The following is a 13,687-nucleotide window of genomic DNA, read 5'->3' on the forward strand; positions in this document are numbered from 1 at the left end:
TATCACTGAAGTTGGTCAACTATGTAAAACGAATTGTTGTTGTCATTGAAAAATACCTATCTTTTCAAAATAGAACTTCCCGCGATACTCTGAAAAGGAATTCACAAGCTAATTGCAAGATATGAAACACAAGATAAAAGAGGAACAAAACAAATGCCAATGTTTTTAGACATGGTTTGCAAAGATCATTACTATGCCTAGCAATTTCACACCACAAAACTTTTTCTCCTTTAACCGCAGCTTTGGTTCAAACCATATTGCATGAATCGGGTGTTATTTCTTAACTTCCATAAGCCCATTCTCAGCTAAGGTAAACATGCAATAATTTCATTGAGCTATAGTCGATATCTTCTTAATAGAAACGACTTATAGCTCACACACAAAAATAGTCATTCATATCTCATTGATGGAAATGAATGAAACCGCATTGTTGTAATGTATCTAACACTACTACAAGTGTGTTGCAAAGAAAAACAACCACTAATCAACTTGTAGGCTGCTCCTACACTACCAACCAACAAAGCTATATGAGAAGTGTTACACAAGAAGACTTGAAAAGATGCATCTGTGATTGTTAGATATTCCTTTTTCTAAAACAAGAAAGATACATTTACCATAGTGGTGAGGACATTTGGATTATTTGGAAGCATTCAACAAATGTCATCCAACAATTGCTAGCACACCAATAAGACAAGCTGAACTAAATGTCAGTGTGGAAACCACATGTCATGGGCAGAACTGGAGACCAAAAACACGCACAAACAAGACTACATACCTAATCCAATCTGATACATTAAAAAATTGAATTCTAACACTTGTCGATCAAGGAAAAACACCAACATTAAATACATATATTTATATCAATATAGGGTTATGACACCAATCCACCACCTATGCTTTCTGTTCCTCCAACTGATGAAGAAACATGATCCTTTTGTCCAAGGAACTCTCATAAGTTTCATCTTTGATAGCCTTGGCTCACTTAAGAGCAAGAAAATTCAAAGTTATGGGAATTTTTGCATTTAAACCATAGAGAAGTTGAAATGGCAACATGCCAATAGCCCTCTTAGGTGTCACTATGTCTGCCTACAAAGATTTATATAACGCTTTGTACCAGGATCTCTAGTACTCATCCACCAGCTCATGTATGACAATAACTAAATTCTTATTGCTCAATCCAACCTGACCATTACCCTATGGGTAGCAATCAGATGAAGGAGGGAGAGCAATGTCATCCTCAAAAAAAAATTGTATAATTTCTACGAAGAAAAGGCTACATCATTATCTGTCACAATCTTATTAGTTAGATTGAAGCAAGAAATAATATTCTCCTTCAAAAATGAGCACAACATTGATGAAGTTGCATACTTTACTAGAACTGCTTGCACCCACTTATTGAAGTAATTTGTTGTTGTCAACACATATGTCCCACACTTGACAGGGGATTTATCATACCACTAAAATCAAGGCCCCATTGCTAAAATGGCTCCCCAATCATCACTAGTTTCAAAGGTAATGTTGCAAGATTTTTCTTTCCAACGAATTGCAGGCAGTGATCACGTTTATGCACTCAACCATATGCACCCTGAGATAGAGTTGGCCAGTAGTACTTTTCTCACACAATATTGTGAGTTGTAACCTGCGCTGAGAAGTGTCCACCACATACCAAATCATGGAAAGATTCCAGCAATCTAACTTGCTATGCTTTATCAAAAAAGGTAAAAACATACCATCAACAGATTGTTTCACTATCTTGAAGAACAAAAAATGGACCTTTGAGCTTCAAAACTCCTTCCCTTGTAAGTTAAATGTGTTGGGCATTCACCATACATTAGAAAGTAGGCAATGTAAGAATAGCATTAATTAGTCGTGATGGTGAACAAAACTATGGGTAGTAGCTTAGGAACGTCTTGTCCATCTGTAGCATTTTCAGCCATGTGCTGACAAAGGCCTTTTCCATTAACCAACTTTGTCGGTACTCTTGGATCTTAGCAATCCAGTAGCCTCTTTTTGTTCCAAACTCCTACTGCGTCAAGATGGACTTGACGGTCATATCTAAAAGAAGAATAACATGCAAATTCACGATATAGAATCTAAAATATTTAACTGCTTTGACTTATTGCATATGCATTCTTCTCCATCAGTGAATATTTAAGTTCATGCACCTTAAGTAGGCAACTCATGAACGCAATAGGAGATTCAATTCCCTCTACATTCTTCTGCATAAGAATGGTGGACATGGTATGCTTAGAAGCATATAATACATGATGACATCCTTTGTGTATTGCTCTAGGCTGAATAAAAGCAATTTATGTGTTATTGCTTCCTTGATCTCATTAAATTTAAAGGTACCCTTTCCCTCAGCACCCCATCAAAATATTGTTGATCCTTTCATTATATCAAAGATATGACAAGGCTTTCTCACAAAGTTTGGAACAAATCTTCAATGAAATTATTAATTAACCTTTTCAAAGACAGAGTGTTCACAAAAATATTACTGGTAGGTGGTGAAAGATTTTGAATTGACTTTATCCCCTCTTTGGACACAATGTGTCCAAGAAGCTTTCCTTCCATGACCCCAAAAATCAACATATTGAAATTGAGGAAAATTCCGTGTTGGCGACATCTCTCGAATACCTATTGCATTTTATAAAAATGATCCTACTACTACTTTGAGAAAATAGTGAGATCATCAAGATAAATTACAATGAATTCATCTTTGATGTCATGAAATGCCAAATCAATAGCCCCTTGAAAAATGGTGCAAGAATTTATTAAACCCGAGGGTATCCTACAATAGGAAAATGCACCCACATGAGTAGTAAATGTCGCCTTATGCTAGTCATCTTCTTTGAATTCAATTTGGTTGTAACCTGAAAAGTCATCCGACATCGACAACATTTGAGAACTAGTTACAGCTTGCAAAACATGGTCCATGATTGGCAATAAGTAGTTTTTTTTAGTGATGCTTGATTCAAATTGCAAAAATTCACACAAATGCATATATCACCATACTTATTGCTTACTAGAACAATATTGGCTACCCTTATTGAATGGTGGATAGGGAAGATAATCCTAGCATCCAACATCTTCAGATAAACTGGTGCTAGAAAGATTTGGATTATATTATTGTTGCTTTTGCCTGAAAGAAGCAATGCCTGATTTGAGGGGGAGTTGTTGCACCATTGCACCACCTTTGGCCAGATTGACTTCAAGTCGTTATAAGAATAAGCCAATACATCGTTGTATTGGTGTAAGAGATGGCTAAATCTATCCCTCTTCCAAGTACAAAATTTACCAATGCTCATTAAACTTAGGATCATCATCTAAACCAAGATTGTACTTTTCAACCTCAATGGTTGAGTTAGATGCAACCTCCTCTTGATGCTTGACATAGCGATCATGTTTATGAAATAGTTGCTCCAATAAGACCAAACCTCTAAGTAGTTTTATTACCTTTGACCAATATGAATTCCTCACCTGCCTCAATTTCCTTCTCTAAAATGTTTGCTCGAGGGGACGAACCGCTGCCCACAAAATACAAATCATCAAACTTTTCATTGGTCTCAATTAAATTGGATAATTTGATAATCAGCATTGGATACTTGACGATTCAAATCATTGTCAAGGACATTTGGATAATACACAAGCTAAATGATATACTTATCTTGCTCAAAACTCTTGTGAGGATTTAAGAGCATTGCCGAAATTGCAAGAAAATCGACATTGTCCCTGAACTCCCTTGGAACCATAGAAATATTGAAAGCGTCAAATGCCTCAATACAATCCCAAACTAGACTCTTGTAGTGCTTGAGTCTCTCGTTCCTTGTTTGATATTGATTCCATACTTGACATACTACTAGCTCAACATCACCTTAAGCATGCAAATCCAATATTCCTTGATTGTGTGCAACTTCAATACCTAGCAAAAAAGCTTCGTACTCTGCAGCTAAGTTGCCGGTTTGGATTCTAGTACAGATGCGGGTTTCAAATTCAAGTTCAAAATTCATCCAATTTTTTGGGAGGTTGGGTTCGGAATCGTTTTGGGTTCATCCAAACAAAAAGATATGTTTTTTTTTAAAATATGTATGTGTGTGTATATATATGCATACATACAACATGATACACTTGCTTGGTCACATGCATGGAACATATTTCCACATCAAAGGGGCAATTTGAGAATGAAAGGAATTGTCAAAAGGCAACTGTAGTTATCTGAATTTTTATTTTGTATTGGTTAGAGGATTTCTAACTAGGCTAGATCAAAAGTTGAGATTCAAATTTTAAGCCCTGGATTCAAGGATATCATAACTTTTCTTAAAAAATTCCTCTATAATCGTCAATCTGGGCACCACCAATTGTCAATTTGGATTTCCCCTATAAGCAAGAGCTCAGTTTCATTTACAAATGCATAAATGACATACAGACCATATTTTTGGTCTTTTTAGTGGTCACTTTAGGGTTGGGAGGATCAAATAGACTAAATTAGGCAAAAAAATGAGATTCTTCAAAATTCGCTGCGAATTCTACCTAGGTTCCTCAGACAGAATTTGAAGCAAATGCATAGATCTACAACAGAATTTGGGGATAATTTGACAAAGACCAGACTTTGTACAGAATTGAACAAGACTTTAAAGGTTGCTCAAGAGAATCTGGTAACTTAGCTCTGCAGTATTATTGGTGCTTTTGAGCTGCAACTTGAAAAAGTATGGGAAGATCTCTCCTTGTGGGGAAATAAGAACAATTCTGGCACCAAAACCAGTTAATGCACAGATCCACACATTATTAGAGCTGCTGGTAGCTTGATCCTCACTTGTGTGTGTAAAGCTATCAGTGTTAGAAAGACATCACAATTTTGATGCACCGGATGGCCAATTCTCAGCAAACTCTGAGATTTCATTAACGTGAAGATGAAAATTACCCATGCCTTCTGACTTACAAAAAGATTCCAACAGATGCCAATGAAATAAATGTTGCACTTGCCATTTATAAATGATAACTCCCATTTTTGACACTTATGACCAAAAGCTCCTTGTAATGCCATATTCATATGTTTTCTTGAGCAGAAGGAAGATAGAAAGCAACCCAAACAGATGCCAGGTTTGCTCCTTATGGCCATGTCCACAATGAAATCAGATAAGGCAATTTAAGAAGAAAATCAGAGGATTTTGGGTCCTTAAATCTTGTGGGTGCCCAGAATGAGAACCAAATGGGAAACAATCTGTTGAAATAGTGAATTTATATTGTTTTTTGAGATTATTTTAATATTTAATAAAGAAATTTAAGGGGTGAGGATTGAATAGCTATAGAGCTTTGCTTTAAGCTTTGAGAAGCTATAGTACGAAAACTAAAAGCATGTCTCATCTACAAAAGAATTGTAATTATACTGAAAGGAAGACTTATATTGTGGAGATCGCGTCTCAATTTTGAAGTTAATGTGTTAAGTCTTTTGTATTTATTAGTTTAATGAATGCAAAGTTAAAGCTTTCTTAAGCTGGCAAAATTTAAATAAAAGATTCAAATGTTGAAAACACACAAAAATATATTTCAATTAATAAATGATTCCTTTGACATTTGTATGACATCAATTTCAGATCTATGACATAATTTTGAATATTTCGTAATAATTAATTGCATTCACCTAATCTTATGAATCATTACTGTTTTCAAGTATTATATGCCTCTTCAAGATCAAGTTGATTGCTGATATAATTCCAAAGAGCTATGTTTTATCTTTGAACAGCATTATCATTTATGTTTTTGCTATCAAATATTAAAAGGTCTAAATTGAGAGATAGAGGATAGTCAAATCTTGCAATCTAACTTTTCAGATCAGAAACAAGTAAATCAAGTTTGAATTAGTTATTTCAATTTTTGCAGTGTTTACAGTAGCAAGCTTGTTTATTGTTTTAGATATAGTAAAAGATTAAATTAGGGAGCTTCCCTTATGAATTTAAAGAGAGGGTTTCCTCATCAACTGCTCAATTTTGTGTTATCATGGAAGTGGCATGTTAAAGCACTAGCAGTTTCTGTTGCCCACAGTAGGGCATGCATTGCTGAGATTTACAAATCTCATGTTTAATTTTTAGTTTATTATAATTATCAATATTTGAAAATTTATAATTTCAAAAAAAATTATTATTTTGATTTAGATCAGGTTTTATAATTTTATCATTTATAAAGTTCAAAGTACCAGAACAAAAGGGCCATCACATCCTTGCTCTGAAAGGTATCTAAAGCCTTAAGAAAATCTTCCAACAGTTGCAGAGTGTAATTTTTTGTGTCCGCTCTTGCCATTTCACCCAAGCTGCTTAAATTGATTCCACTTGCTTTACAACCACATGATAATTTTTCTTCGACAGTCCATAACTGTAAAGCACTAGATAGTGACCATCTTATAATTCAATCCATTTAAAAGGTCAGATGAAAAGAGGCAGGGTTGTCCATAGTAAACACGGAAACCAAAGTAAGATCACTGAAAATAATATAAGCAATGACTTTCATATAGATTTAGAATAAAAATGGGATTTATCACATACCAAACCAAAAATTGATTTTACAATATTAGCCTTTCTAATTTTATCAATGGTAGACGATACAGCATAAGAAGGCCCATGTGATGCCATATATAAGATGCTCAGAATGAATGTGGACAGTTTGTTCTAAAATTTCTTGCAATTTGAAAGATGGAAATACCATCAATACCATGCACTTCACAAAAGCAAGTTGATGCACTATCCATTTGAGTTAAAACTAAAATATCCATCAAATTTATATTTATGATAGATGAGATGTAAGGCAAAGAATGTGACATTTAATCAAAAAATGCACCATGCCTGTATGATTTGTACACTTCAAGAGGATAAGAATATAGAAAGTTATGAAAGTGTCTTTTCTTTGAATCATATCATGCAGTTAAATCTTTTTTGGTATTCCTTTCTATAAAATTTGGAAAGAAAGCTCACCGTTTTGGGTCTGCCAATAATGGAAAAGGTTCTAATGATGGAATCAGATGAAGCACACCCACATTTAGAGCAGCACTAGCATCAGATCGCAACAATCCTTCCCGAGAAGTTGGTCGCTCAAAGCCCCCTAGACCTGTTGTACCTGGACAACTTATTGGGACAGGTGCAGTGATTTCTATTCCCTTCTGCAGAAACTTATCCATCCATGAAATCTGCAATATGAATATGCATTAATATGAGAATAAAAAACAGTTTCCCAAAGACTTATCTTTACAAACAAGAGAGAAACAAACATTGTATCTCTTTAAGCAACATTGATATTTTCTCCAGCATAAAATTGACAAGCTATGTTACAATTAAATAAATAACAATTTGGTTGGTATGAATAAAAAATAATTGATAATAATATAAAATTGCAATCAGGACAAAATTGATAAAGCCCTACAAGTTCGAGAATTTAAGAATATTAATTGCTAATTAGGTAAAAGTATAGATCATGAAAATCTCAAAGCAGTGGATTTTCTCAAAAATGTCGTTCTCATTTCATGCTATGAAACATAGTTTCAAAACTTAAAAGAGCGTACTCAACAAGCCCTAAATTTTCAATTTGGCAAAAACTTGGAGAAAACTCAACAAAAACATGGCAAAAGCTGGACAACTTAGAACGTTAAAAATTAAAATCTCTTACAGAAACATACTGTTTTGTAGAATACAATTACAAAATTAATTAAATTAAAATTTGGCATCTATAAAGAGAAAATGCATGGTTTTATAGCAAAAACAGCATCTGAAAAACACATTTCAATCAGAGCTTTACCTACATCGACATTTCTACCCATGGTTTTTGTGTCTATAAAAACCCAAGAGTTAAACTTGTGAGTACTCGCCTAACAAAAAAAATGTACTTGGCAACGCGGGGAGTACTCAGAGAGTTTGCAAACTATGTTATGATATGCTTGGAGGCACTGCATACTTTGTGGGTCCCCTTTCATTTAATTGTTTGCCAATATAAGCATTAAAAGATCATCAAGAAATAATAAGCAAAGTGATCATTTGAGTATTAAGAGCACTCTGATGCAATGAAAGATACATAAAACTTGAATATCGAAATAATATTGCACTATGAGGCCTCCTTTACATAACAATGTTTATTTAAGTGTGTTCTACTGAACTTACAAACTGAAATACTAATTTAAATCTTAGAAATGTGAAAAGCAAACAAAATCATAAATGTACCCACAAAAAATATATAAATAGTTATCACTAACAAAAAACATCACATCACAGTTCTTCCTAACAGAATCAACCTTTTCATTTAGATCATTAATAGGTGGACCATGAATTTTCCCCCCTGAATATGGTGCTCCCATAGGAAAGCGCTCAACAAACTGATTTGCAGTCCAATCTGAGAGACCATGTTTATCATAGCTCATAAATGCCCCCAAGGCACCCATATAACCTTCATGCCGCAAAAACATAGCCTGTGCTGCACCATTTGACCTGGAAAGAAAAAAATATAATGGAAGCAATGAATTTGGAACAATTAAGAACAAATAGGACAATAAGCACTAGCTGAATTCGAATAGGTAAATAAAACATCTTTGAGCATAAAATACTATATTTACCAGAATTGTATTGCAAATGAGATGGTGTCCATGGTATATGCATGACCACGTATGAAAAAACCGCCAAAAAAAATTCTCTTAAGCCCATAGCGCAGTGCATTCAAATACGCAATCTAGATCATGTCAAATAAATATTCTACAATGAGAAAAACATATAATAAACCATTATTTTCAGACCTTCCATACTAGGCTGTATAGAACCAAAGAAACGCATCATAAATATTCTTTACACATTTTCAATTCATTGTAAAAGTAAAAGATTCATTCCAGCATATGGAGGTCAATTGGCACATCAATAGGTATTTAAGTATTGAAAATTTTATAAGCGGGATTATAGCAAATTATACAGCAGATATTATAATGGGAAATTTAATTGCTTGCCTGAAGAAAAACATAATGGCATTCAAATAGCACAGCACGAATAATAATACAAAAGGCTTAGAGGATAAAGAGCATGCACTTCTTGTGTCTGCAACTATTCGGTATGACAAGAAGGTTGGAAACTTGTATCATAGTTAAGACAAATTTTAATTCTTTGTTACTGGATCCATGGGTTTAGGCCTGGGTACAGATTTCGGTTTGATTTCGGTTTGCATTCAGGTTCAGCCCTGGGTTCACCTCGAGTTCAAACCCATGCGCTTGGTCCAAAGCCTGGGTAAACCTAGGCATTCACAGTGTTGTGGGCGTCAAAAACAAGTCCCACAACTCAGAGAAAATCATTACAATGAATACGGATATTAATGTAGATTCTTATTTAAATTTTATTTGGGTAATGACATTTTGAGACTTAAATATTATCATTTTTGCAAATTAAGAATACGATAATATGAGCTGTTTAAACTTTTAAATATATTGGCAATTGTAGATTTGAGTAACACTCTCCTTATAGTTGTAAAGTTATAGCTATATTTTACAATTTTGATGTTTGAATACTAGCTACATTTTAGGCTTTTAAATACAATTATAGCAATATTCTATTTTGATTTTGGTTGATAATTGACAAACTTGATGTACATGTGTGTATGTATGTGAGTGATACTTGATTGAGATATTCCATAGCAAAAAAAGAAGAGGAAAACATCTTATATAAGCAATTACAAGAACATCTTTCCTTAATGGAAACAATTCAAAACTAGAGACAAAATAGAAAGTTACTAAACTAATGAAACAACCTAAAAAACAGAATGTTACTTACATGACCATTATACTAATATTACAATATTACTTTAAAAGCATGGACATACTTATACTTGAGCAAAAAAAAATATTGGCTTACCAGGATACCCAAATCGACAAATGAGTTTTATAGTAAAGATATCTTGTGAAATCCCCATTTATCCATAATTTGCTCTCAAAACAATCCTTCATAACTAAATGATTTTCTCAAAAATACTAGGAATATATTAGTGCTCCAACCTAGAAACTAGTAAGTAATAAAGCAAAATAAGAGCAAAAAGAGAACCATACTTAGACTTAAATTAGTTGTTCCAACAACATGGAACAAGCCCTGGAAATTCATGTGGGTCTGACAAGACAGGTACTGTTAAGAAACATAACACAGCAATGCAGATTCGCTTATCCACCATTATTAAGAGGAAGCAAGTTGTCCAATAGGCAAGAGCGGGTACCTTATATCTTAAACATATAGACAAAGAATAATTGAATACTATAGAAAAAGAAGTATAGTCCAAAACGCGCATCACCCTCAGAAACTTGTATCATTAAAAAGAAACCAAGATAGCAAGACTCTTGCTCAAATGACAAAGCTATCGAAGTTCACTAGCATAAACGAAATAAAAAGAAGAGAATATGTTAGGGAATATAGCATTAAAAAGGAAAACTTCATCACAAAAATGACAAATAACAATAATCAAATGCCACTTGCTAACCAGCTTATAGATGACACATACAAAAGTACAAGGTCCATCCCCACTTAAAGGGTTTGAAGAGCACACAATTATACTGAGCAGGAGGGTGAATCAGTATAATAACACTTTTGCGAATTAAAACTTCTTATCCAAACAATTGTCTTAATAACTTTCAATGCTGAAATCAATAATTATGCATATGAAGTCTGAACACAAACACACAATGATTTACATGGGAACAAAATATCGGAGAAAACCACAGCAAAATAATTGTTTTTATATAAACTTTTTCTTTTACAAAGATTTGTAGGCTCCAACCCCTGTGTTTTTGAGCATTGACTCGTTGGAAGCTCTAACTCCCACACTTCACAGGCACCAACCTACTGGAAGCACCAACTCTCACTTCTGTCTTCATGAGCACCAACCCACTGCACTTAAACCTCTTTAACACCTTAGTGGTGTTGCATACTCAACTGATTATAGATACTTTATAAATCTCTTCACCGAATCTGCTATGTTTCTTAAAACAGTCTTTTTATAGTCTTTGTAACCCTATAATATTTTCTCACAATATTCTTTTGGTTTGATTAAAAAATTCTCTACATTTACTTCTGAAAATATCCGTCTTTATATCCCTTTATTAGAGCAGCAACCTTTCCTTCTTAATGTACCTATAATATGTATATGTCAATCTAAAAATATTATTTTCTTGATCACTCTGCCCTTTCTTCATATATGTTCTATTTTCTTCACACTCTTTCTTTTAATCATTTCACTTCTTACATTTCATGCTCTTCTTATGTTCTGCTCTTTATTCTTTCTTCACATCTATTTCATTCTTCTTTAGTTGCTGACTTCCTCTTATCCAAGGCTAACTTACTTTTTTTCACTTCTATTTCATTTAAAAACATTCCTTATTTATAATTGATAATATAAAGAGACGTAAATTTTCGAAGTACAGAGTCATGTCCTTTCTTAACAAAACAGCACTTCAGTTATTGTAGCTTATTACTTTCATTTCTTCTACTATTATTGCCGACTGTGCCTTCTTTTAAAGAAGTCAAATTTATCACATAATTTGGCTCACTTTTTACTGCTAATCGGTTTCTTATATTTCATTCGCTTCCATTACCTGCCACCTAATTATTTCTTTGCGTGCCACCATTTTGTGTTACAAATTCATTTTGTCACTGCTTTTCTTTACATTATCTCTGTTCGGGGACTTCCATATAATTCGTACATCTCATAATTCATTTAATCTGATCGCTGTTTTCTTCTTCACCATTTACAAGCCTCAGTGTATGGAATGTGATTTATCCAAGTATTGTTTAAACCATAGTAATGAGAATTGCGGCGATTCGCGTGATTCATGCGATTCAGCAATTCGATTCAAGCCAAACAATTTTTTGCGAATTGGTGAATCGAATCAGTGATAAAGGGTTTTTGAAATAAGTTACTAAATTTCAAGGGTTTTTTTAATTTGCTGATTCGTGACCGATTTGATTCCAATTCATGGCTGATTCGCAATTCGATTCGGCCTTCCCAATTCCGATCCAACTCCGAGTCTCATACTTCAAACATTAATGCTTTTAATTTATCCATGTGTATTATTTCTGTAGAGATAATGCGTTGAATTCATCCAGTCCTTGTCGATTGATATGTGGACAGCATTAAAATAAACATCATATTTCTGCATTACCATTAACTCGTCTTCCGTCTTATTTTGAATAACTATTTTGACCAAGCTTTGATATCCTGAAGTCTGCAAACTTATTTCATTTGTTGTTGGACTCTACATTGAGTATTCTAGATTGTCAAAAGACTCCTGATGATATATATAGGTTCCCTTAGATTTATCTTGGCTATTAAATTGATGTCTTCTCTTTACCATTGCCAACTTGTCTTTTAGCATTCACAAATATTTTATCGCTGCTACTTTGACCATAATCACTGGGAATTCATCATGACTTGACATGTAGTTTTCTGTATGTATGTATGTATGTGTATGTGTATATATATATATATATATATATATATATATATATATATATATATATATATATATATATGATTATCATCCTTCCTTACGTGTTGATAAGTAATTTATTCTTACTGTTTGGCTCAGCAAAGCAAGCTTTGCTCTGCTTTTAGACACCAATATTCATTGTTGACTGGATACTATGATGGGAATTGTTTTCACAGTTACTGTCAATCTTTTTATAGAACGATTTGTCTTCCAGTCACTGTATACCCTTGTTTGATTGCTTCTTAGATCATTGACCAATGAGGTGATTCTATTTTGCATCTCCAATGTATATTTATTTGCTCTACATTCCTTCTGAAAATTGTCTATGACTTTCTAGCATCAATTCAATCTATTATAATTGCTGGAGATGATTATATACTGACTAAGACAAAGTATTTGTTTTCCATTTTGATTCTGTTGCTTCAAATATTGCTGCTGTAAATTGCCATTTATATACAGATTCTGTGCTTTCTCGATAAATTGCAATGTCCTTCCAAAATGCAAGAATTTTATTTATTGTAACCTCTGTATTACTTTCAGTCTGCAATCGTTTTTATACCTGCATTAAAATTTATAATACATCTGCCTCGTATATGCATTGGTCTGCAACTTTTTTCAATCAAACATCAAACTTGGTATGCATTGATCTTCCACAACAATAATATATATTTGGGCCACTTTTTATTAAAAACTTAAGAGTAACTGCAAGGGGATGGCTGGCTGTCCCTGTGATAGTCAAACAACACCATTGAGGTCCCCAATGTCATGGAGATGATCAATCCTCCCAAAGGAGTCTCCACATTTCTAAGAAGTTAGGGCCAAGAAACGTTGATAAGGGATGACTAGTATTTAAAATATCTCCAAGTCTAGCTTCATTATAAACTCCTAGTGAATCTTCTATCCATCATAAATGTACATTTTTAAACCTTCTAAAATCCCAAACATACATGGTTGAACCAACAGCTTGCTCTAAGGATCAAAACACATTAGTCCTACACCAGATTCACCTTAATATATCTGTGTTGGGCTTGCAAGTTCTACATCATATTTGCTATGTATTTTTGGCTGACCATTTTTCCGGTATTCCAAGAAAGAGATTATAGGCATCCGAATGAACCACGAACAAATTTAGACTCCAGTGTTTCAATTCAAATCATCCCCTATGCATTGTTTTTCATCTACATCATTCCAAACAAATAGAAT

The 13,687-nt window shown here is 33.7% G+C and overlaps 1 protein-coding gene across 2 annotated transcripts in view; it reads right to left on the reverse strand.

The window, feature by feature from the left end:
• LOC149578522 (pantothenate kinase 2-like) overlaps positions 1 to 13,687 on the reverse strand; it is a 252,676-nt gene that overhangs the window by 125,642 nt on the left and 113,347 nt on the right. For both annotated transcript variants that reach the window (XM_089829604.1, XM_089829608.1), the window contains exons 9-11: positions 8,591 to 8,703; positions 8,273 to 8,465; positions 6,966 to 7,177 (exon numbers count right to left, since the gene is read on the reverse strand). In XM_089829604.1, coding sequence (XP_089685730.1) covers positions 6,966 to 7,177; positions 8,273 to 8,465; positions 8,591 to 8,703 — 518 coding nt within the window. The remainder of the gene's footprint in view (positions 1 to 6,965; positions 7,178 to 8,272; positions 8,466 to 8,590; positions 8,704 to 13,687) is intronic.

This window comes from Cupressus sempervirens, chromosome 1, assembly GCF_028749045.1.
Source record: "Cupressus sempervirens isolate cs-2001-9-10 chromosome 1, ASM2874904v1, whole genome shotgun sequence".
Lineage (NCBI taxonomy): Eukaryota > Viridiplantae > Streptophyta > Pinopsida > Cupressales > Cupressaceae > Cupressus > Cupressus sempervirens.